Source organism: Hermetia illucens, chromosome 3 (genome assembly GCF_905115235.1).
Source record: "Hermetia illucens chromosome 3, iHerIll2.2.curated.20191125, whole genome shotgun sequence".
NCBI lineage: Eukaryota > Metazoa > Arthropoda > Insecta > Diptera > Stratiomyidae > Hermetia > Hermetia illucens.
In genome coordinates, this window is record NC_051851.1 from 141,639,163 (window position 1) to 141,663,531 (window position 24,369).

Consider the following 24,369-nt stretch of genomic DNA (forward strand, 5'->3'; position numbering starts at 1 on the left):
TTGTCGGGTTTTATCAAAAGCGCGGACAGCCTCTTCAGACCACAAAATCTCTTGTGTGTCCTTTATTTTGGGGCCAGACAAATACGCGTTCAAAACGGGCTGGTTTTGGGCGGCCTTGGGCAGGAAACGACGATCGAAGTTTAACATGCCCAAGAACCTCGGCAAATCCTTCGCAGTTTTTGGTCGCGGAAAGCTTGTAATTGCTTGCACTTTATCTGGGTCGGGCTGTATTTCGTCAGGGGAAATGAAGTGGCCGAGAAATCTCACCTGTGTTTGGAGAAACTTGCATTTATCAACATTTAGGACTAAACCGGCCTCAAGGAGACGAAAAATGCACTCAAGATGGACTAAGTGCTCAGACTCTGAGGAAGAAGCGACCAAAACATCATCCAAATATACGAAACAGAAGTTGAGGTTTCGCAGGACCGATTGAATGAACCTTTGAAAGGTTTGCGTCGCATTGCACAACCCGAAAGTCATCCGTGTAAACTCGAAGAGTCCAAAGGGTGTGCATATTGCCGCCTTTGGAATGTCTTCTGGAGCTACAAGGATTTGGTAATACGCCTTGTTTAGATCCAAGGTCGAAAAGATGCGGTAGTTTGCGAGATGATGCGCTAAGTCGTGGATGAGTGGAATAGGATATCGGTCTGGAACAGTCTGTGCGTTTAGCCTTCTGTAATCCCACAGGGGCGTCATTCGCCATTTGGCTTAGGAACCATATGGAGTGGGGAAGACCAACAACTGGTCGAAGGTCTGCAGATATCCTGTTGCATAAGTTATTCAAACTCTTTCCGTGCAATAGCCAGCTTCTGGTGTGGTAGAGAACGCACCTTCGAGAAGATAGGGGAACCAGTAGTGTTAATGTGGTGTTGCACATTGTGCTTCACTGGTTTAGAGAGACTTCATTCGGTAGTAATCTGGCTGAATTTTTTGAGGAGTGCCCGAACACGAGAGCCAGTAATGTCCTCCAAAAGTACGGAAAGATTTTTGTTAGGAAGAGATGAGATTTGGCCTGACGAATTAAGGTTGGTTGTGAAGCCTATAAGGGACCTGTTCTGCAAGTCCATCAGCAACCCATAGTGACACAAGAAGTTTACGCCTAAAATCGGGAAGCTGACATCCGCCAGGATGAATCGCGTCGAAAACGTCCTACGCAAGCCAAGAGTATTTCCTAGAGTTATGTCTAGTATCTCCTGTCTAGTGCTGGTCACAAATGTTGGAATGTTCCCTAAGTTATATATTTCTAACTTATTGTTAAGAATAAATTCAAGAAGGTACTCACCTCTTTGATTGGTGTCGCTGCTTCCCCAGACTTCGTGGTGGGCGCCTTCGCAGCCGAGGAGAAGTTGTAACGCCCTCTTCTCACAATACTTCACCAGTTTTGCGACTTGTTCCGGTGGAGCCCGGATTTCGTCTCCTGGGAAATATCCCGATGCCACGACTGCCCCTCGAGTGCTCCTCCCGGCTTCCAATGAGATTTGGATAGCCGCAAGGTCCCCGGTTAAGAATTCTGAAAGACATATGTATTTTAAATTACGTTTAAGAATTATGCAAGCTCTTGGTTTTTCGCAAGAGTAGTCCCAAATTATCTGCATGCTTCCTCCTTGCAGACCTTGCAGCACTATTCCAATGTTCTCCTTGGATCTTGCCTTTGTAATTACTGCAGATGCAGCTTTCCAATGGTGGAGGTTTATCTGGGCTATCTTAGTGCTGCTGGCCATTGGCTTCGTTATTGTTTGGAGCACTTCTCTACTGTCGGAGTATCGCCTTCCTCCTCCGACATGGCGCTTTCCAGCGCAACGCTGTCCACCCTGAGCCCTTGGGGTCCTAGGTCGTCCAGCTTCTGCTCTTCACTGAGTAGCAGGTCTACTTCTTTGGTTGATCCGGTCCTTTCCGCCTCTATGGCTATCAAGACTTCTTCAGGGACCTCGGTATGCTTTTCACCCGGTGTCTCCTCCGAGGTGTCTTTCCTCGGCTTTTCCCTGTGCACATGCACGGGTATTTTGCCAAATCGGTAGTTGATATGGCAACTCCGACGTTTGATTGCCTCCAGGGATCGGTCATCTACCCCGATCGTGAGGAGTTTAGCCTTGCCCTCCATCTTGCTTCTGAAGACTCTCCATAGTCGGGTATGGGGATCTTCATTCTGGGCGATTAGGAGGCCCATAAGGTCTTCCGTTTCTATTGTTGCGGCTTTTGGGAGAAAAACTGTCACCATATGGGCTCCTGGTATATCATCCGCAACACACGTTGATAGTTCCACCCCTTCCCAGCCTGGCAATCTAAGAACTATGGTTCCAATCCACTCTGCAGTGTCTTCCGTCGCGCAGTCCACCAGTATATGGCCTGGTCGAAAGCGTATCCCGGTGAACATAAATTTCGAAGTCCATCCCTTGCACATCTGCCTGACGACAAGGTCCTCAATGGTTTCCTGCTCCTCACGAGTGAGTATTTGCTCCGGAAGCATTTTTGGCAGTATGGCCAGTCGAATGCCCTTGACCGCACTAGCCTGGCTAATGGCTGGCTTCGTGAGTCCTGCCTTCGCCCCTGACCTGCCCGGGTTTTCTCCCCCCTTGGGTTTAGGTTTGGATTTTTTGGGAGTATTTCCTTCACGCGGGCTGATTTCTGCTGCTTCCCGCTTTCTCGAGCCTTCCTAAGGGCCTTTTCTGGTTTCAGGCCTTCCTTCAGATAGCGCAGCTACCATTTAACACCTGCGATACTGAGACCTGTCTCCTTTCTGAGTTTGATATATTTATCTCAGATGTGCTTTTGCTGGTCCCTGCTTTTTTAGCAGTGGTGTTCGCTGGTTGTCATACCAATGTTAACCTTGAATCCACTGCTTGACGTCCCAACCTCTCCATTCTTGGGTGTAATCACCTGTCTCTCAGTATTTCGGAGATGTGCCTCCGCTTGATTAACCAGTTTTTGTGCGGTACGGGGCCCCGCTTTGTTGGTTTTCGTTTTTTTTTTCTTTGCTGCTTGTACTCATTTGATTCCCACGAGTATGGGGGTTAGGAGGTTCGCCGTGCCATAGCCCCCCGTAGCACAGTAAGGTCTAACTTACTCACTGAGGCGACCAGGTATCAGTGAGGTTCCAATCGAATACAGTCAGGTACCGCCAGACCGCAAACTATCCAATGGGCACGGTTCGCATGACACCCTGGATTGGGGGAGGTGTTTTTCGACTCCCCAGTCTAGATCCGTAGCGTTTTGTTAATAGTAGGGTCACCTTGTACAGGGTGTGGCTATCACCACTCACTAACGGTCTTGGTAGACGAGAGGTTTGGCCCCTGAAAAGCCAAGCAACGCCCCAGAGGAGAGACAGCTTATCTGCAGAAAGAGATAGGTTGGCCTCAGGGAGCTATGTTCCGCGTCAGTTCATCCTGCAGTGCACTGCTTGACCCCTGATCACCGCTAATACCAGCTATTTTTTTTAAATGCTAAGAAATCTGTTGTATATATACTGATGTAACTGTAAGGACCTAAAACTGATGTTATCTTACTTAATAATTTTTAGGTTTGGAAGTATGCGCATATAAATGCTAATGGAACTGGAAATTTATTTTCGGTTTTAAAGGGAATTGGACTCTACCTCATCAGATTGGAACGATTCTTCATTGCATTCTAATTCGAAATCTGTCTACTTGGAATTTTTCTCAAATCCTCCAAATTCAAACAAGATTTACCGCTCGCGAAAATTTCCCTAATCGGTTCCATTTCAGACAACCTAGTACAGACCGTTTCGCTCATGTCATCTAATTGGAAACAACCATCTGGCACTATGGGAAAATTTTGACATTAAATGTACCGCTAAACGGCTCCCCAAACCCCCGAATCGGTCAGCGCGGCACATTAAGCTAGGTTATGGTTGACGTCGAAGGCAGGGCGTTTTTGTGACTCGCCTGCGATCTAATGTGGATCTGGTTCTCGCCGTGTACGAGTTGTGTGGATTTGTGCGAGCGTTGCCAAAAAATATAGGCGTCAAGTTTGTTGTGTGTATAGTCATTTCTGCCGCACTGGAGTGTGTACATTTCAAATAATATTCTAGCGCAGCCAATCGGTCGTCCGTTTGACGGCAAGCAGTGCTCGTTTCATGTTTTTTTGTGCATTTTTTCGAGTATTGTGAGTGTGTCGGGAAACCATTCGCCGTTGATAGTTGCACAAATTTTCATAGCAGCGACTTTCGATTGCCTGAGTAGCGGAGACTCGTGCGGGGAATGTCGGTAAAGATTTGAAAACGCCGAATTGAGTGGTTGGAATCGCTCGCGTGATATCCTGCTAGCGGACGCGGCATCCTGAAACCGGGGAGTATTTTGATTTTGCGTTCCATTGTCGTGTGATTTCAGTTGACAACCGCAGGGGGTTGTGTCGTAGGGCTCCAGTTGCTCTCCCCCTTCATTTGTCACTCGGGGCTCCGGTGTGCAAAAGTGATATCGAGTGCGTGATTTGTAGAGAAAGTAACAAAATCCAAAAGTCGGCGGCGCTTAGCTGAGAGAGAAACTGTGAATTTCCATGTAATTTATCAGCGGATTTGTGCAGTTGGCTTTCTTATTGTGCAACCAGGCAACGCTCGAACTCGGTATCTGAAAGGCCATCGTCACAGAGCCCAATGAGGTGAGTCTGCACTCCAGCAGTTTGCTCCGAGCTCCCGTTCATCTATTTATCTATCTATTGATTTTTTCCGCCCCTTCACCTTGCGCTGTCTCCCTCATCTTGGGATTTACCGTAGCCACGGTTCCGTTGCTGGCTCTCGCACTGATAGATTTCATCCGGCGAGCAGCTGGTATCAAAATCCAAATGGGAAATTGATTTCGATTCCACGGCTTATGGTGCTTGTGCTGCAGTTAAAGAGCGAAAGCGGTTCGTTCAGCGCGATCGCCGCCTGGCTTTTTTCTTGCGGTTTCTGTGCCGAATTCAAACTCAACTCGTCAGCAGTTTGTCAAGTGATCGAACGGCACAAATGCCCGGCAGTGGTGGTGGATGGCGACTCGCCCCATGGCGAGTACGAAAAACAGCAACAGAAATTTGCATAAAAGCCGCCGCTGCTGCTGACTCGTTACTATGGAATTTTTAACGTTCGACGGTCGGGTGATTCTAATTGGAAAGGTGGTTTAATTGGAGAACGGCCGCACGTCGGCCGAACAGGTAGATTGCGGAGCCTGCCGTGAACCTGCCAATGTCAGACTTTGCGATCGACCTTTCCGCTTGCGTGTCTGCCGGCCGGAGCAACCTTTTCACATCAGCGTCATGTTAGATTACTCCATAATTTGCTTCCTTGTTACTTTTATTTTTTTCAGTTATTGATGAAAATTTTTTTCGGTATTCTTGAAGTTCGGTGGGAGTTTGTAATGGGGGCGGTTTAAAGGAACAGAACAGGTGAAACAGCTTTCGGAGAATCTTGTGAATTCGGCGAGGATTCACTCTACGAATTTTCTATTTTTAGATAATTTGCTTATCATTTCTGTGTAGCATTGCCGTATCATAGAAAACTCTTAGTTTCGTCATAGTCTACGCAAGGCTGCGCATTGTTGATAACCATTTCCTGGTAATTTTCTGTAACGTTTTTACAAAAGGTTGATTTATCTTTCACAGAAATTGCTCTGGTGAATGGAAGTGAAGTAATTAATTTATTTTTTATTTAATGATTAAGGATGATATTTTTAAGGATTTGTTTGCAAAACAAAACCTTATTAAAATCGGTTCAATGTCTGTCTGTCTCTCAGGCTTTTTTTACCCACTAAAACCATCCCCGACTCCCCCCCTACCCCGTGGAACCACCGTTAGGTATTACATCACGAAGCGAAGTTAGCTTACTTTAGCTAGGTCTCCTTCCATTTGCCCGCGGGGTTCTTAACCGCGCCTTTCTCACTTCTCCTTTTCGCAGTTTCTCCTGGATTACTGCGATCATGGAATTGATCGTATCCCAGTCTTCCTGTCAAGTTGCCATTCTCCGGACAAAATTTTCTGGTGATAGCACTTCACCTAGAGTTTCCTCTAGGTTCCTTCTTTCTTCCACGAACCTAGGACATTGGAAGAATACGTGCGCTGGGTCCTCTGGGACCCTGTCGCAGTTTATACAATTAGGCGAGGTGTCCAATTTAAACCTGTACAGGTATCAACGGTACCCTCCATGGCTGGTAAGAAACTGGTTGATTATAATTGATTTCCCCATGCTTTCTCTCCAGCCGCTCCCTGATAGAAGGGATCAACATGTAGGTCCAACGACCCTTTTCTGACTGGTCCCATCACTGTTGCCATCTGCTTATGGATCTCTCTCTTTCGGCTTTTTTCACCTGCGATAAGGGAGAGATGGACCTGGTCTTATAAATGTTCATCATTTCGGTTGCCAGGATGTCCATCGGCATCATTCCCGAGATGACGAACGCTGCATCGTCTGAGACGGCCCTGAAGGCAGAACACACCCTTAAGGCTGTTCTTCTGTAAACCGTACTCAGTTTATATGCATTGCCTAAAACTTGCAGCGCGTTTCCCCAAACTGGGACTGCATACGGCATGATAGAACTCACCACCCTGGCTATGAGCAGCCTGCAAGTATGCCGCGGTCCTTCTACGTTCGGCATCATCCTTGCGAGAGCCATACTCGTGGTGGATGCTTTTTTGCAAGTATGCTCTAGGTGCTGCTTAAAATTGAGTTTTCCATCACCCCCAAGTATTTGATGGTCGGCTTGGAAGTGATGATACGATCCCCGATTCTAATGCAGGCGTAGTTTCTTTTGCGGCGCTTAGTAATGAGGAACGTTTCCATCTTTTCCTCCGCGAGTGCCAGTTCAGCACTCTCTAACAAAGCCTTAACAATACTGATTGCTTCTCTTGAGGACAACTCAGCATCCTTGAGATGCTTTGCGACCACAACCAGTACTATATCATCGGCGTAACCCACCACCGTGGCCTCCTCCGGAACCGGAAGGTAAAGCACATCATTATACATGATATTCCACAGTAGTGGGCCCAGTACAGAGCCCTGTGAGACACCCGCGAAGACAACGTACTCCTTGGGTCCATCATCGGTATTACACCATAGTGTTCGCTCATGCAAATAGCTGTCTATAATAACGGCGAGATACGTTGGAACACCAATCGTCGCCAGAGACTTTCGTATAAGGTTCCAATTGGCCGAGTTGAATGCATTCTTCACAACTAGGGTGACCACCACACAATATTTGCTGGTACAACACCTTCCGTGAATTGCATTTTCGGCCAAGCCAGTAACCATTTTGATGGCATCAATGGTTGATCTGGCTTTACGGAACTCATACTGTCTATCTGAAAGGCCCCCTTGGCTCTCGACGGCTGGGAGTAGTCTATTATAAATAACCCGCTCCAACATTTTCCCAATAGAGTCTAGAAGACATATGGGTCTATAGGAGGACAGTTCCCCTGGCGGTTTGCCAGTCTTAGGCAGCAGCACCAGCTTCTGGCGCTTCCACGGTGCTACCCTCTTATACCCTCTGACATGCACGTTTTGAACAGCTCCGCGAACATATCCGGTCTATATTTGACGGCAAGTTTGAGGGCTTTATTCGGTATGCCGTCCAGACCCGGGGTTTTTCTGTCGCCTATTCGACTGCAGATCTCCAGCAGCTCGTCCCTGGTGATTGGTGGAATCGGTGTCACATTCAGGGGACGCTGGAAAGTGTTAGTACCCCGTTCTTGTTGGGGAAATAATCCCTGGATTTTTTTCAACAGGGCACATGATCTGCGGAGATGATCGGCCTCTGAATCGCCCTGTCACGATTTTATATGCGCTACCCCACGGATTTATGTCCGCTTCCAAACAGAGCTCCTTAAGACATTCCCTCTTACTCCGCTGGATAACGAGCTTGAGGTTCTTGCGAGCTTCCCTATAGGCATGCCCTTGATCAATCCTACCTATTGCCCTCTGAGCCGTTCGTCTGGCTCTGTGGCAAATCGATCGAAGGCTGGCAAGTTCACTATTCCACCAATAATTGGGCCTTCTAGTGGAGAATGAGCATCTCCTAGGCATCAACGGGTTACATGCCTTAGAGATGCCTTGTGTAACATGTAGAGCTTTATCCGTGGAGGTGCCTGCTTTGCTAGGCAGGTCTAGCCACACTTCCATGAATGTTTGCTCATCCATCGTTTTTGCAGACCATCCTGGTGTTCTTTTGAATTTCAGCTTCCGGGGTGCGGGTATCCTGCCTTGTGCCTCCGTCCTTAGTTTAAAGGTTGCCTGGTGGTCGCTGTACGTGAAGTCCTTGCTAACTTGCCAGAACCTGTCACATGCCAGTGCAGGGCTGACAAAAGTCAGATCTACAATTGAACCAGTTCCCCCTTTCCGATAAGTGTTTACATCGCCTTCGTTGGCCAGAACTACATCTAACTGGGTAAATCCTTCTAATAAGCAACGCCCCCTTGCGTTAGTCTCTTTGCTGCCCCACTCGATAGCCCACGCATTAAAGTCACCGGCTATCGTGAACAAGATCGTCTAATAGTTCTTCAAACTCAGGAAGTGTGAGGCTCGGTGGAGCGCAGCAGCTGTATACGAATATACCGCTTATTTTTGCCCCCCCCTGACGCATGCTATATTGTATGGCTTGACGACCGCACGCCCATATCGCCGCTCCACCAGTTGAATCTGTGACCCATACATCACCGTAGAGATTTATGTACGGTTCACTAATGATAGTAACCTCCATCGCAGATTCGTAAGTGGTCTGCGCAAGCAAATCTTGTGCAATGATTAAGGTTTATTTGTATTAACCTCATTTTATCACAGCAGTTAACGCCTTCCTAAATTCCGGGCATTTACTACTCGGCAATATGTCGGTTATCCCGTCCCTCGTTTCCTTCGCACAAAATGCATTTGGAGTCAGCGTAGAAGTTGTTGGCCGTGGGGAAGGTTCGAATTGGATGGGTTGTTTGCCGGCTAAGGGAACAGATCTCTTGAAAGAGGTGCTTCTGTCTGTTTGTCACAAGCACTTTTCTCAGAAACGGCTATACCGATTGACACAAAATTTGGTGAGAAGGTGGAAACTGTGGACGCCCAAATCAAAGGTCTCGATCATTACTTTTCGAAACCGATCTTAGTTTTGAGATTTATTAGAAAGGCGGGGAGTGGGGTGGATGGGAATTGATGATTTCTTTAACGGACCCATTCTCAGAAACTGCCCAACCGAAAAATCTGAAAAAATTCATGAAGCTGCCCCTATATGGTGCCCAGGCCTAAAAATACTCTCCATATCGATGTCTGTTCAAATTAAATTAATAATAGTATATTACCATATTTTTAGGGAAATTGAGTAAAACCCCCCTTAAGTTTATCCTAGAGTTATAAAAGTGGTAGTAGTATAAAATATAATAGGAAGCATATTATCCCCAAGTTTGATCAAAATCATCACATTAGTAACAAAGTTGCAGTAGCTCAAAGTTGACTTTACCGTGTAAATTTACTGCAATTAAATACACACACTAAAGTGAGTAGTTTGACATGCTAAAGACATATACATAACGGGCTACGTACAAATGGGATAGTTCTACATTCAAATATACTCACAGAAGAAGCAAACAAAACCTTTCATACCTGAAGCCCCCAGCTTCCGGTTTCTCGACTTGTTGTAAACTGATTTGAAATTTAATTGGAAAGCTTAAGAGAATAATGAAAATTTGCATAATCTCTTTCTGCATGTTAATGCAACTAGGGCAAGAAAGACTATTGATCTTTAGTAATTCCAATCAATAAATTCATATACCAAAACTAAATGTTATTGGACAACTAAATTGTGAAAGGATCAATGAAAAACACGGCAATAAATGGAACGGCAGGTGTTATTAAAGATATTAGAAATTGAGAGTTTACTTATATTGTGTCCGGATGTTTTGGTGGTGTGAGCACTGAACTTTCGAAATGATTGTTTATTCACTTCTTGTGGAGGGCATGCACGTAGTCTAACCTTTACTAATGAAAGAATCGATTAAGCGCTGACCTTTCAAATATTCACTGTTTGAATGTACAGTTGTTTGCCATTTCTTAAGCAACCTGTAAATTCCACGAAGAAATAAACTTTGCGGCATTCAAATGCTCACGTACAAAATGACATTGCACCGAAAGATCGCTAAATCGAAAATTGTGCCTTTCGCTGCCAAAACCGCGTGCGAACGAGTATTGTCATGAAATAAAGCTAATCTTTGAATTTCATTCACCGGAGTTGGTTATTATTTCGTTTGAGAATTTCAATTAGTGTTAGGGGTAGGTACGTATCAGTGGCCGGTCCGGGGCGCCAAATTAGCGCTGTGGTGCGCCATTTTGAGCTCGCCCACCCTACAACTAGAAATCTCTCTGAGGCCTCAAAGAATGGTCTACCCAGTGTCCGTAGCCTGACTTTAACTAGAGCTGGGCAATTGCAGAAAAAGTGCATGAGGGTTTCCCTTCCTTCTCCACAGCTTCGAATTGTAGGGTATGTCGAGTCTGGCGGCATGGCTCCTGTGGGCCAGTGCCCCATGCAGCCTGCCGTAATCTTAAATGCATTTGCACCCGTCTGGCACAGGAGCTCTTGTGATCGGGCTATGTTATAAGCGGGCCAAATTCTGTTTGACTTGGCACAGCTTGTAAGCCTTCGCCATCTTATGCCCGCGGCTGCTAGGTAGTGCGAGTAGACTCGGCCCCCGACAGCCGTCAGCGAAACACCGACTCTATTCACAGGGCTGCCAAGGGCAGAGCCTCGCCTGGCCAATCCGTCAGCCTGCTCATTCTCCTCTGCTCCTTTGCCCGGGGACCCAGAAAAGGGTGTCCTTGAGCGTGCAGTCCAGACAGTTCAGCGCGTCTCTGCACTGCCCCACCAGTCTGGAAGATGTCGTCGCTGAGTACAAGGCCTTGATGGCCGCTTGGCTGTCGGTCAGAATGGTTATGTTACGCTTGGAGCTCGAATTTCGCTCCAGCCATCGACAGACTTCCAATATCGCCAGTATTTCCGCTTGGAATACACTGGCGAAACCTGGGAGACCATACGATTTGAATACACTGTTTGTATTCCAGAAATCCCCCGTGCCAACTCCACAGGCCATCTTTGATCCGTGGGTAAAGAATACTAGGTCATAACCTTGCAACACGCCGCCGGTCTTCCACTTTGCCCTGGTTGGAAAGTCCACAGCAAAATTTCTCGTGAAGTTCAGCTTGCAACTGGCATAGTCTGCAAGGAATGCCCAAATTTCCCGAGGAACTTCGTCTAGGATGTTGTTGCGGCGTAGGACTTCGCTGTCCAGCATCCAGACTCACGTAGTCTGACGGCACTGCACGCTGGTACGTATTTAGTGTAGAGGTCTGGGGGGAGGGGAGAGTATCTGCCGGGCAGGACTGCAGAGCCCCAGTAGCACCTGCACACGCCGTTCTTTGAATCCTATAAAGCTTCATTCTTATTCTATTGTGTTTTTTCTCAAAGCCTGCTACCATGCAATAGAACCGTACATTAGGACCGGACGCGCTACAGCGGTGTACATCAAAAGAACCATCCTCGACCAGAGACCCCATTTCTTTGCAAAGGTTCTCTTGCAGGTGTGTGTCTCCAGGACTGTGGTACTTTTCCTGAAGAGATGCAGCTCCGGTAATTCTCAACAAAAAATGGCTGCTTCTGTAGCATAACTGGCATTATGCCATCTGGGCTTGGAGATTTATATGCGGAAAAGCTGTTTATAGTCCAACCGATCTTATCCTCCGTAATTACCGATTTGATAGTCTCGCACAGCTGGGGTGGCGGCTTGTACTTCTTCAGGCAGTTCTTGTATGGCTTCCAATATTTTTGCCTGTAGCAGATGTTGAATATTTCTCTGTTCAGCTTCCTGAAGCTGGAGAGATCTTCATTCCACCACGGTGGCAGTCTTTTTACTGTACTCAGTAGGGCACGAGACTTTAAAGGCGGTATCAAATGCCTTTTCCACGGCTCGAGTGCCTTTTCCAAGACTCCAGTTCGTCTGTCGTGCCAATTTTACCAATTTGCGTACCGGAGAGTTTGTTCTTAATTATTTGACCAAACTTTCTCCAGTCGATCCTCCTGCGGTCTCTGAAGGGTTTAGAGATCTCTGCGGCGAGATCTAGACTGAAAAGTATTCAACTGTGATGAGAGAAGGATCTCTGGTCAGACGCTCTCCAGTCCTCCACCCTAAGAAACCCATAGTCGGTTATTAGGGTGATATCAAGGATCTCCTTCCAATCGTCACAGTTCTCCGAGCAAGGGAAATGGAAGGTTGGTGTACTGCCCCTGTTACACACCGATAGGTTTGAAGTAATAATAAAATTAAAAATGACTCACCTCTTTCGTTGATTTCCGAGCTGCCCCAAAGCGTATGCCGTATGCTAGGTTCCTAGAACTCAAGTCCGGACACAGAAAAGCGTGCAGTCTATTCCTCGCGAGAATACATGCTCTAGGTCTGTACTGATCAGCGTCTCCTGTGCTGTGGAATAAATTAAAATATTTGCTTTGGAGCCCTTTGATTCCGACCCAGGGCTCTTGTATTAGTGAGATGTCTTCCTCTAGGAGGAAGACAAGCAGATTAGCCGAGGCGCACTTCGAGTGCTGCAGATTTATCTGCGTTACCATTCGCGTGATCTGCTTGCGTGGAGGGTTCGCTAGTCCCCGTCGGACCGTCTATCGTCATCTCCTCCAGCAGCTCGTTGCAGGCGTCGATTGGATCTAGGACGTCGTCCGGTTTTGCAGATCGGAATACTTTTGCCTTTGCATTCCTGACTTCGAATCGCATTTTATAGTCGACCTTTTCCAGTGCCTCCAGGCACCCTTCATTTATACGGAGTAGTAAAGGTTGGGTGTTTGTCTGAGGTTGCTCCTCCTTGATAATAACCCAGTTGTCCATGGGAATCCTGGGGTTTTGAAAGTTATGCGAATCTTCGGCAACCAGATGCGAGCGACCGGCTGGCACTGAGTGTACTACTCTCGACGGCTACTGTCTCCTGGCTGGATGCCAGCAGCTCGTTCTCCGATGATATGCCTGGTATCACCCCCCCCCCCCCTTCTTCTATTGTCGTTTTTTGTTTTTGAAAAATTGAGTCCATGTCTTGATCCCAGGAGTAGTCCGGGAAGAATGTCCACCCTGGCTAGCCCGGCCACCAGGGCAAGGGTCTTTTTTGAAACTGAAGGTGCCTAATGTATTCAGAGTTGGCATACTAAAGACCAAGCTCCCTGTGGGCCACGCAGCCCTCGGGGTATGCTGTTCCACCTTGGTTTGGGGTCCTATTTGCACCTTCTCTCTCTGCAGGGAGGACGAACCCCGGGCTGTTGCTTCGGTTCATTCTCCAGCAAGATCTACTTGCCCCTAACACATGACCAGCAAACAAGCAGATCCTCGTCAGTCGGGTGAGCCTACTCCAAGCCCTGCCCTAAACACTCTTGATCCGTCTGAAGACGGTTCCGAATTATGCAACTTTAACCTGAAGCATAATCAGACCACCCATCCTCATCCTCATCAGTTTAATAGTGGATTGTGTTGGTTGAGAAATAACTCAACTGCATATAAGATGGACATTTTTAACATTTCTCCGTCGAATTTAGGGAGGTCTTCATACGTGTAAAAAGGGGGTGTAAATTTTTTGTCACCAAATATAGTCATGCGGAGTATCAAATAAAAGGTCTCGGTTAGTACTTTCCGAAGCAGGTCTTAGTTCGGGGAATGCGGGGCGTCGAAAGTGATCATTTTTTTTCACGGTCCCATTTTCAGAAACTACCTAACCGAAAATCTGAAAAATCAAGAAATTGCCACTATACGCCTAGGCTCCGAATAATTAAGTACATCCTAGAATCACGAAATTTTGCAGCAATGTAGGCTATGACATAGAGCATGATCCTAGTTTGGTGGAAATCGCACTATTACTAAGAAAGTTATAGTAAGTCAACGTTACCATTTCTGTGCAAATTTAAAACTTTGAATGTCAGTATCACACAAAAGTGGATATTCTCAAATAATATATGCACATATTTCGTTCTAGGTACTAATGGGACAAATGTCCACTGAAATGTTTTTATATATATATTATATATATATGTTCCCCGACTTTTTGCTTTTACAAACATGATTTATAAGTCTAGTTAGTTTCATGAGCTTTTGCAGTTCAATTCTAACAGGGAAACGTTTTTTTTTGTTAAATGTGTTCGTCTTTGTATTACGGTCTGCTGGCTCGCGGTAGCCAGACTAAATTTTAAGTAACTGTGGCCTGGCAGTGAGACTTCGTCTAGCACCCGCTTGCCTCTAATTAACTCTTAACAATTTCAAAGTGTAGATTGTAGGATGCATCACTTCATTTGTCTTTGGTCCGGCGAACATTTGGGCAAATCCCACGTTGGCAGTCATGCAACCAGCTGAAGAAATGAAGTAAAATAGCTTCTCTTCTATAGGATTGCATTTGCTATTTTCCTGATAAACATGCTGAATGTTCGCATCACAACTTATTAAGAGTTGACCACTTGATTCGGCATACACTACCGGATCCCTTAGTTCTTACACAGAGAATCATAGGGTAGGTGCACGCCATAACCCTGATAATGGAAGATCACAGCTGTTCGGTATTGGGCCTAAAATTGCCTCAGCACGGGTGCGTCTAAGAAATGTGATACCTTGACACGGTCTAACGTGCACCGAAGTCCACCAATTCGATATTTGGTGATAGACAAATTTTATTTCTTGATTCCTACCTCCTGTGGCTTTATGTATGATTGTAGAATTAAACAATTTGTCCTCGTATAAACGCTGGATATCGATATATCAATTTTTAATTAATTAAAAGTCAAAAGAAGGAATTTAGTCAAAAATGGAATTTGAAGAGAAAACTCCCTGGTGTCACCATGAACTATCCATTTTTTTCCAATGACGAAAAATCTTACTCATGATTAGTATCATGACAGCAATTTGAAGAACAATAATTACTCATACAACTTCCACATTAGCTTCTTGTTATCAGTTTACCAATAGTTATCGGCAGTTTGCTACTTGGGGGTAGTTGCATCATAAACATTGCACGGAGGTTTTAGGGAATATACATAATATTGTATTCGGTGTAAAAAAGCACAAAATTGAGCAAGCTACTATTCCACGAGTAAGTAAATTTCCAGCTCTGATCCCACTGATGAAGGTAGCATGTAGTTACCAAAATATGGGTAGATAAAATCACTAACTAAAAGGAAGATCATTGATAAGTAAATAAGGACGGTCAGTGTAAACAAACCCCCTCAATTGCAAGGCACATAGATAAAGATCCGTAAAAGGAGGTATTCCTTTAAGATTTTTAAAGTAACGGTTTTTAATGCTGTAATTTATCCTTACATTTTTTATTATAGAAAAATAGCATTAGGTTCTCCCCTCGTGACTGATGGCTTGCCCAATAAAATCCCAACGTTAAAATTCACTGAACAGATTAAATTTTGCTAGGGTGTAACCATCGAAACATCTGCATCTAACAAGGAGATAACAGCAACGACAGGAAAAGACCACCTTGCTCGCAAGGTGAATTGATGTATGAAATGTATTTATTCTTAGGTTACATGCATTACCGTATCTTTTGCTGTGTTTTGTACGTGCAATATGCTTAATTGTCGTCATCTTGTTGTTATGCTTGAGTGGGTAGCTAGCTAGCAAAGCATAACCCTTTTCGGCCTTCTACACTTTGAAAAGGATTGTCCTTACTCATGTATGGAGAACCTGCTTTTTAACCCTTCTCAGAAAAACAAAATAGCGGAAGCGTAAAAGAATCAACTGTAAATGATGTAATTTATGAAAAACCACATTAGAAATGGTTAAACAAATTTTAAGAGATGCCATTATGGTTATTAAATAGCATAACCATTCAAAAAGAACTACTTTTATAAACTAAATGCATTATGTCCTTGAGCATAATATTTAAAAGGGTTAATATTTGTTCCATATCCTTTTCCGGGAGAAAATGCTGCATACATAAGTGCCATTTGCGCGTCGCAAAATCATATCCATTCAGTCACGTCTGTAAAAAAACTGCGACAAGGAAACAGACGGACGATTGTTGACAGTCTTGGGACAGAAAGAAAGTACAACTCTATCGAAAATATCACAATGGTTCGCATTTGATGACTTTTCAAGGATGGTATGGTAACAAAAGAGGGAACTGTAACAGAATGACTTTTTTTTCAACAAGAAAAGTTCGGAGGAGACGAATAGTAGCGCAGCATGAATTATTCTTTCTGTTCTGTACATACGGATTGAGAATGCGCTGGTCATGTACCAGAATGAAAATATTCACTTCCTAAAAATGAAATGGAACTGTTTTACCATAAAGAAGGATGTGCTTGGAGAGAGATTTCAAGTATTCCCCGTGGCTATATATATTATGCATTTCTCAATGCATTAAAAAAAGAAAGGTTATAGAGCGAAAAATTTCATTTCTTGTTGTGAATGTTTTGAAAACAATGTGGGAGAGAAGAGTAATAAAAAACCTGCCTTTTTAAAGGCGAATACATACTCTAGGCTGGTGACGAGGTTCGATCTTTCAAAATTAATTTTTGTTGATTGATTTTGTTCAATCGGTAGAGAAAACTGCTGCAATAGGACTTTAAATACCAAGATTATTGCATCATATCCTACCATCTCATCATCATCATCAACGGCGCAACAACCTGTATCCGGTCTAGGCCTGCCTTAATAAGGAACTCCAGACATCCCGGTGTTGCGCCGAGGTCCACCAATTCGATATCCCTAAAAGCTGTCTGGCGTCCTGGCCTACGCCATCGCTCCATCTTAGGCAGGGTCTGCTTCATCTTCATTTTCTACCATAGATATTGCCCTTATAGACTTTCCGGGCTGGATCATCCTCATCCATACGGATTAAGTAACCCATCCACCGTAACCTATTGAGCCGGATTTTATCCACAAACGGACGGTCATGGTATCGCTCATAGATTTCGTCGTTATGTAGACTACGGAATCGTCCATCTTCATGTAGGGGCCAAAAATTCTTCGGAGGATTCTTCTCTCGAACGCGGCCAAGAGTTCGCAATTCTTCTTGCTAAGAACCCAAGTCTCCGAGGAATACATGAGGACTGACAAGATCATTGTCTTGTACAGTAAGAGCTTTGACCCTATGGTGAGACGTTTCGAGCAGAACAGTTTTTGTAAGCTGAAATAGGCTCTGTTGGCTGACAACAACCGTGCGCGGATTTCATCATCGTAGTTGTTATCGGTTGTGATTTTCGACCCTAGATAGGAGAAATTATCAGCGATCTCAAAGTTGTATTCTCCTATCTTTATTCTTCCCGTTTGACCAGTGCGGTTTGATGTTGTTGGCTGGTTCGTTTTCGGTGCTTACGTTGCCACCATATATTTTGTCTTGCCTTCATTGATGTGCAGCCCAAGATCTCGCACCGGTCGCCGCCAGCTCGATCTGGATGAAGGCGGTTTGCACGTCTCGGGTGGTTCTTCCCATGATGTCGATATCGTGAGCATAGACCAGTAATTGGGTGGACTTAAAGAGGATCGTACCTCTTGCATTTACCTCAGCATCAGGGATCACTTTCTCGAGGGCCAGGTTAAAGAGGATGCATGATAGGGCATCCCCTTGTCGTAGACCGTTGTTGCTGTCGAATGGTCTTGAGATCCTACCATCTATATGAGTAAAATCGTTCTCTTTTTTTCCTTGTGTGAAACAAAACCTGATTAGAATCGATTCAATGTCTGTCTGTCACATCCGATTTATTCGGAGCTGGAGCTATTGTCACAAAATTTCTGTGTCTGTGAATCCGATTATATATACAGCAAGTGGTGCTATTTTTTGTTGCAAAGGAGGTGTTAAAAGAATATGTTCGTGTGGGGTATCAAATGAAAGGGCTTGATCTTATTTATGTCCCGAAAAGTGTAACAGGTCTCAATCTCAGAACCTAACCATCCAAAAATTCTAAATAAAATCGTAATGGTGCACCTATATAAAATCTAAGCCTCAAAATACATCCCATTCCGATCCCTGCACAAATAAAGTAATTATAGCATATTAGAAATTTACCCAAAAACGTCCCTTAACTTCATCCGAGAAGTACATACCGTTATAAGTAATAATATAATACACAATTTTAGAAAGTTTGAAGAAAATGCAACTGATATTAAAAAAGTTATAGAAGGTCAAAATTTTGAATTTCACATGAATTTATTGCAATCTAAGACATGTATGACACCACTATCATATAAAGTGAAGTCAAAAACGGGGGAGTTGGATATATCAAGGAATATTTAGAATTTTTAGCTATGTACGAATAGAAAAACGTGCATAGGAAATTTCTCACATAGGAATATCTCACGGAGTCTACCCTTTCCGATCATACCTATGACAACGTCACTTTTTCTACTGTGGGGTTGAACTCAAGGTCTATTAAGAAAAAATCCGAACCAGGGGTGAAAATTATCAAAAAAAAAAACGGGACGCAGAGGGAGGAATACGCAGGCTCCCTATTATCCCTTTATTACATAAAACTACCCATTTCGGCCTCCCCTTTCTTCTCTCATTAGGTCTGGAACCAATGCCAAGCTTTTTATCGGTCATTTTATGCCGCCTAACTTTTGTCTAAAACATTTGTTCCCGTTATCTTATATTTCAGCCACAATTACCTTTACAACCATGTCTTGATTCTTGAATTGGAAGGAAATATATTTATTGTTTGTGTTATGGAACCCTCGATACACGAAGGAGATACTGAAACCCGGTTGAGACGCATCAAGCTTCTTTAAATCATCTGATGTTAGCTCTTCTTTTCAAATAGAAAGCAAAATGTATGCTGTGAACTATCTTCACATTTCAAAAACCAAAAAATGACTGAAGGTTTCGTCCAGGACAGAGGCAACTCATCAGACGCTGCGTCAACTCTGCCCTGGGAGCAGCGTTACCGAAAGTGCCAACAGGTGGAAAAACGCTCCCTTATATCATCGCAAAAACACGACAAAACGCCAATTGTTTTAGTCTAAGCTAGACTAAAGCTGGGTAGTTGTTTAGGATATGTGGGATCCTAAGTCCACATCCGCATGTTGGTGGACCGGACCAAATGAGGAGCAACTTACTCCCACGTTTTATATTTCATGGATCCCTAGTTTGGGGCATAGCACCCAAGCATTCAAAATTAAAAAACTAAAAAATGACTGACGGTTTTTCCACCTGTTGGCAAATTCGGTCACGCTGCTCCCAGGGCAGAGGTGAAACAGCGTCTGATGAGTTGCCTCTGCCCTGGACGAAACCGTCAGTCATTTTTTGGTTTTCTAATTTTGAATGCTTGGGTGTTATGCCCCAAACTAGGTATCCATGCACTATATAACGTGGGAGTAAGTTGCTCCTCATTTGGTCCGGTGCACCATCATGTGGATGTGGGCTTAGGATCCCGTATATCATAAACAACTATCTTCACATTCTTAACCTGTAAATGCTGTCAATTAGAATGGACTTCGTATCCAGGCGTACTTGCAACGTAACAAAAGGAACTTTATCGAATTGTCAGCATAATTTTCAAAATTGCAACCAGAAATGAGTTGTGGTCAACAGCATAGAGTCTATGGTATTCCCTAACCGACCAAAATTTATGCCAACCTTAACTCTATGGATCGCAGATACGAAGGAGCTGTTAAACTAATAACTGGAAATATTGGTCTTCCCTACTGCAAATTAATTGAATCATCTATAACAAAAAGAATTGATTTCGCTTCTCTTTTTTTCCAACTTATAATCATAGAATATTTTCCTGGAATGCTTTTTTTGGTTATGTTTGATAACTTTTAAGACCCCTTTTGCCGTTTTCCAGTGGTGAGATGGATATCTAATCCTCCTAAATTGCAAATATTTTTACTTTGAAACACTGATAACGTTTGTTTCTATTACTTTTCTATGACAGTATATTGTGTAGATATAGTTTCTGCCTTCTAGTGAAATCGCTCATTTTCACTTATGGGATTACTCCCCTCCGTGTGGTACTAGCATGGAATTATGGAATTACTTTTCTGTCATCACTTCTTGTTAATATCCCTCTCCAATTCATTCTCATTAATCATTATTAGGTCGCCAAAATGTACTTCAGCGCCTTGCAGATCTTCCGAAAAGTATGCCCTATTCCTTTACTGTTCTGCACCACGGGATTGGATTCCACTGTATGTTGTCAACCTTTTTTGTGTGTGACCTATCCACTGGCACTTGGTCTGTATGTCGAGTTTTCATTTGAGATTGTCTCAGGTCATGGCATCCCGCTTTGGACGAATACTTGGGACTTTCGAGTAGAAGTAACGGCGATTTTCCATATACGTAGGGGCTAATAAAAGTTCGATAAATTAGTAAATTAACACTTTCATTCTTAGTTAGGGAAATTTCATCAATTGATCGTCATAATTTAGTGATATATTATGTGAACATTTAAGAAGTGAAAGTGGAGATCAGAAGACACAGTTTTCCTGATGCTATTCTTGCATAAATTCGCCAATAGTACAACAAGAAATCGAAGCGTTATTTTCCACGGTTTTCGACGTCAGCTGAAGCCAACGCAAATTTTTAATAAATGTATAAATGCACAAAATGCATATAAAGCGAATGTACTCTCACTGAAAACTGTGTCAAAGGGGTTTGGAAGATTCGATACAGAACACTTCTATTTGGACAACGAACTGTATGAAGGCTACCCGAAATCTTCGACTGTTGATGGGAATGTGGGCCTAGTGAAAGCTAAAATAAACGAAGATACGAGATGGACCCAAGAAATAGTTGCCACTGAACTGAGCTTGATGGTCACGAATATTTAACCATCATCTGGAATACACAAAATAATCTCGTTAGGTTTCATGCATTTTAAATGACGATTAAAAGGTGGCACGCGTTCATTTCGCTTAATATCTCCTTGCGACATCTAAAATTGGCCAGCCTAGCATGTTCGATAAAATCGTTTTAGGTACTAGAAATACGAACCGGGAACCAAGCAACAGTCCATGGTATGGAACTGAGGAGCAGTCAATTCGGTCGTCAAGGCAAGGCAACAAAAAGGATGGTGCCAATTTAATTTATTAGGTCTAAAATTGTAGCTGTTATTCCTCTAGAATCTGGTCAGATAATAACAGCATAGCGGCATGCGGAAACGTGTTTACCACAAATTTTCAAAAATTTGCTTCTAGGCAAGTCAAAAAAGGAACTTCGACACTGCTTTCTAAACCATGGCGGTGCGCCAGTTTACACTGATGAAAAAAACAATAACCTCATTGCGCTCTCAGGCCTCGATGAAATTCGTCCAGTTTCATACTTCCCTGATCTAATGTGAGCTTTTGTTAGTCCCTTCGTACTACTTCCATATAGCAACACAGAGAGTACGTTTGCGCGAAGCAACCTCAACTAGGTTAGGTCTCTACATTTCCAGATTCACTGACATTTGGCCCGTATGCCGACCTAGTTCTTTGTTCGAAATTGAGTTAAGCCAAAGTGCCCCGACCGTGGAGACAGTTCTTAATCAAGACTTGGAGCTTTTTAGTAGCAGTGGTGCAACACAGAAAGAATGTTGGCGCGAAATAACTTAAACTTGAGGTGGATGTTGAGTTGAATTGAGATGTTAGACAAAGCAGCAAGGGTGATGCCACGAAATAAGAATTAATGATGCAAAAAATTTTGGTGCAAAAAATTCTAGCCGGTGCGGCAGTATGATTCGCATTTAGTGCAGTTCACGCGATCAAATGTATCTAACAATCTGTCTAGGCATCCAACAATTCATATCTCTTAAACACGTCAAATCGTATCATGAAAACTGGAGTATCCTCTTCAATTATAATTTTCGTTTCAGTTGCTGCTGTCTTTCAGCGTGGATCGTAAGTCATCAAATGAAGGTTATCTTCATTTGATGACTCTCGACTCCATGTGGAGAATCTCGAGTTTGAATTGAACGTTTGACACTTACCAAAAGGAAATGAGGTGAAAAACTCAAAAAATATATGGTTGCATTTTCCCACTGAAACGGACATCATGCGTCAACCACGCTTGAGCGTCATCCGGAAAGTCTATAAGGGCAATATCTATGGTAGAAAAAGAAGACGAGGCAGACCCTGCCTGAGATGGAGCGATGGCGTAGGCCAGGACGTCAGACAACTTTTGGGGATTTTGGATTGGTGGATCTCAGCGCAAAACCGGGATGTCTGGAGTTCCTTATTAAGGCAGGACCGGATACCGGTTGTTGCGCCGCTGATGATGATGACCCACTCATCGGCCATCTTGGGATAGTGGACTTCACTGCATGGCATATATTTCCTTTTGTCACAGCGCACACTACGCTGAACTTCTCGGAAATTCGCACGGTATCAGAGCTCAAATGCGTTATGCTCACCGTCGCCCGCAACGATCAATAGAGCCTTCAATTCCCTACTTCCATCGATCCGCTTCCATAATTCCGCAGTCAGCCAAATCTTGGGACCCACTTTGGAACATGACCTACAACGTGAGTGCCGTCCGACAAAAGAGTACTTTTGATGTTGCGCCCCGATGCAAATTTCAACAGTTTTTCTGGCTAGTTCATAAACCAGTTTAGTAGCATCAACCGCTGACCGAGCCTTCCGGAAGCCAAACTGCCTTTTCGATAAATACCCTCCACTATCAATAAATTAACGGATATAAAAGGTTATAGATTACCCCCTCGAGGACCTTGCCTATTGTATTAAGAAGACAGATAGGTCTATAGGATGTTGGTTCATCCATCGGCTTACCTGTCTTCGGTATCAATACAAGATTTTGTATTTTCCACGCTGCGGGGAAGGAACTTTCTGTAAATACCCGCTTGGGTGCTTGGTGCCATTCTCATTGCCAATTTCAGCGCCTTGTTGGGGATTCGATCCATGCTGGGGGCTGCGGCATCCCGAACAGTTTTCACTGCGTCCAAGACTTCATCTGTGGGTACTGGAGGCATGTCTTCGGTGCTCATTGGTATCATTGGGAAGATTGTTTCCGGATTTTGGGAAAACAATGTCGATACTATCTCCCACAATAACCTAGGGCACATAATAGGAGGGGACCTTTTGCCTTTCATTGCTGACATAACGGACTTGTACGCTCTTCCCCATAAATCTGAGTGTGTCTCATCACAGAATCGCTTGAAGCAATAATTTTTACTTTTCTTGATGGCCCACTGCAAATTTTTTCGTATCTGTTTATATTCGAGGTACCTTTGTTCATACTCTGGCATGTTTCTTCGGCGTTGACTCCGCCTTCTGGCCTTCAAGCAATCCGTACGACACTTCGCTATTTCAGCGTTCCACCAGTAGTTAGGGTTACGCTTCCGAGTGTGTGCAGGTCTGGAAGCGTCACATGCTCGGAATATCTGTTGGGACGGCTGCGATGCTTTTTCTATGGCCGTTCCAGTAAACTCGGTGTTCCACTGCAATACCTCGAGAAATGTATCGTCATCAAGTGTCCCTCCAACCTGTTTCTGGTTTCTTTAGGTGAGGATTTATTGTTCTGGGTCCCTTTTCAATAGTAGTATATCGCCTGGTGGTCGCTATGCGTGTATTCTTCGCTAACATTCCAGTGTAGATGCTTGTCCAGCGAATCACTTACAAAAGCAAGATCTACAACGGAGCCTAGTTCTCCACGCCTAAAGGTATTACGCTTCCGATGTTTGCCAGGGTGATGTTTAGGTAGGAGAAAACCTCGAGTAGGATTCTTCCCATTTCATTTGTTTTCTGGCCTCCCCACTCCATTGCCCAGGCGTTGAAATCGCCAGGAATAATTTTGGGTTTGCGATGTTTGACGTCTCTCGCCCGTCTACTTAGCATGTTGCAATACTCTGGTATTGTCATACTTGGGGCGGCATGACAGCTGTATATGTAGAGATCATCGATCTTAACTCTTACAAAATAGTGTTCGCGGTGCTTCATTGTTTGCTGTAAGGCTCGATTTCCGTCTATCTGTCTGTCCGTTACACGCATTTTTCTCGGAAACTGTTGAAGCGATTGACACCAAATTTGGTGTTTGTGGGAACTGTGAATGCTCATGCATACTGTAAGTTACATCCTGTTACGTCGAAGTTAAGGGGAGCTCCCCACACATGCAAAAGGGGAGTGTACATTTTTTTTCACCAAGTATAATCATGTGGGGTATCAAATGAAAGGTCTCGGTTAGTACTTTCCGAAGCTGAACTAAGTTCTGACTTCTGTTGGAAAGATGGGAGGTTGAAAGTGATAATTTATTTAACGGGGCCATTCTCAGAAACTAACCAATCGAAAAATCTGAAAAAAATCAAGAGGCTTTCAATATATGGTGCCTAGCCTCCGAAATACCTTCCATACCGATATCCTTTCAAAAAAAGTTAATAAAAGTATGTTACTACAATTTTCAGTTATTGACCGCAAAAAATACACAAAACCTTTCATATCTGA

At 44.0% G+C, this 24,369-nt stretch overlaps 1 protein-coding gene across 1 annotated transcript in view; it reads left to right on the top strand.

The window, feature by feature from the left end:
- Nucleotides 1–3,863: 3,863 nt before the first annotated feature.
- Nucleotides 3,864–24,369, top strand: part of LOC119651278 (serine/threonine-protein kinase GL21140) — a 118,900-nt gene continuing 98,394 nt past the window's right edge. Inside the window, exon 1 of the mRNA XM_038054782.1 lies at nucleotides 3,864–4,614. Within this exon, the coding sequence (XP_037910710.1) occupies nucleotides 4,610–4,614 (5 nt within the window). The 5' untranslated portion in view covers nucleotides 3,864–4,609. The remainder of the gene's footprint in view (nucleotides 4,615–24,369) is intronic.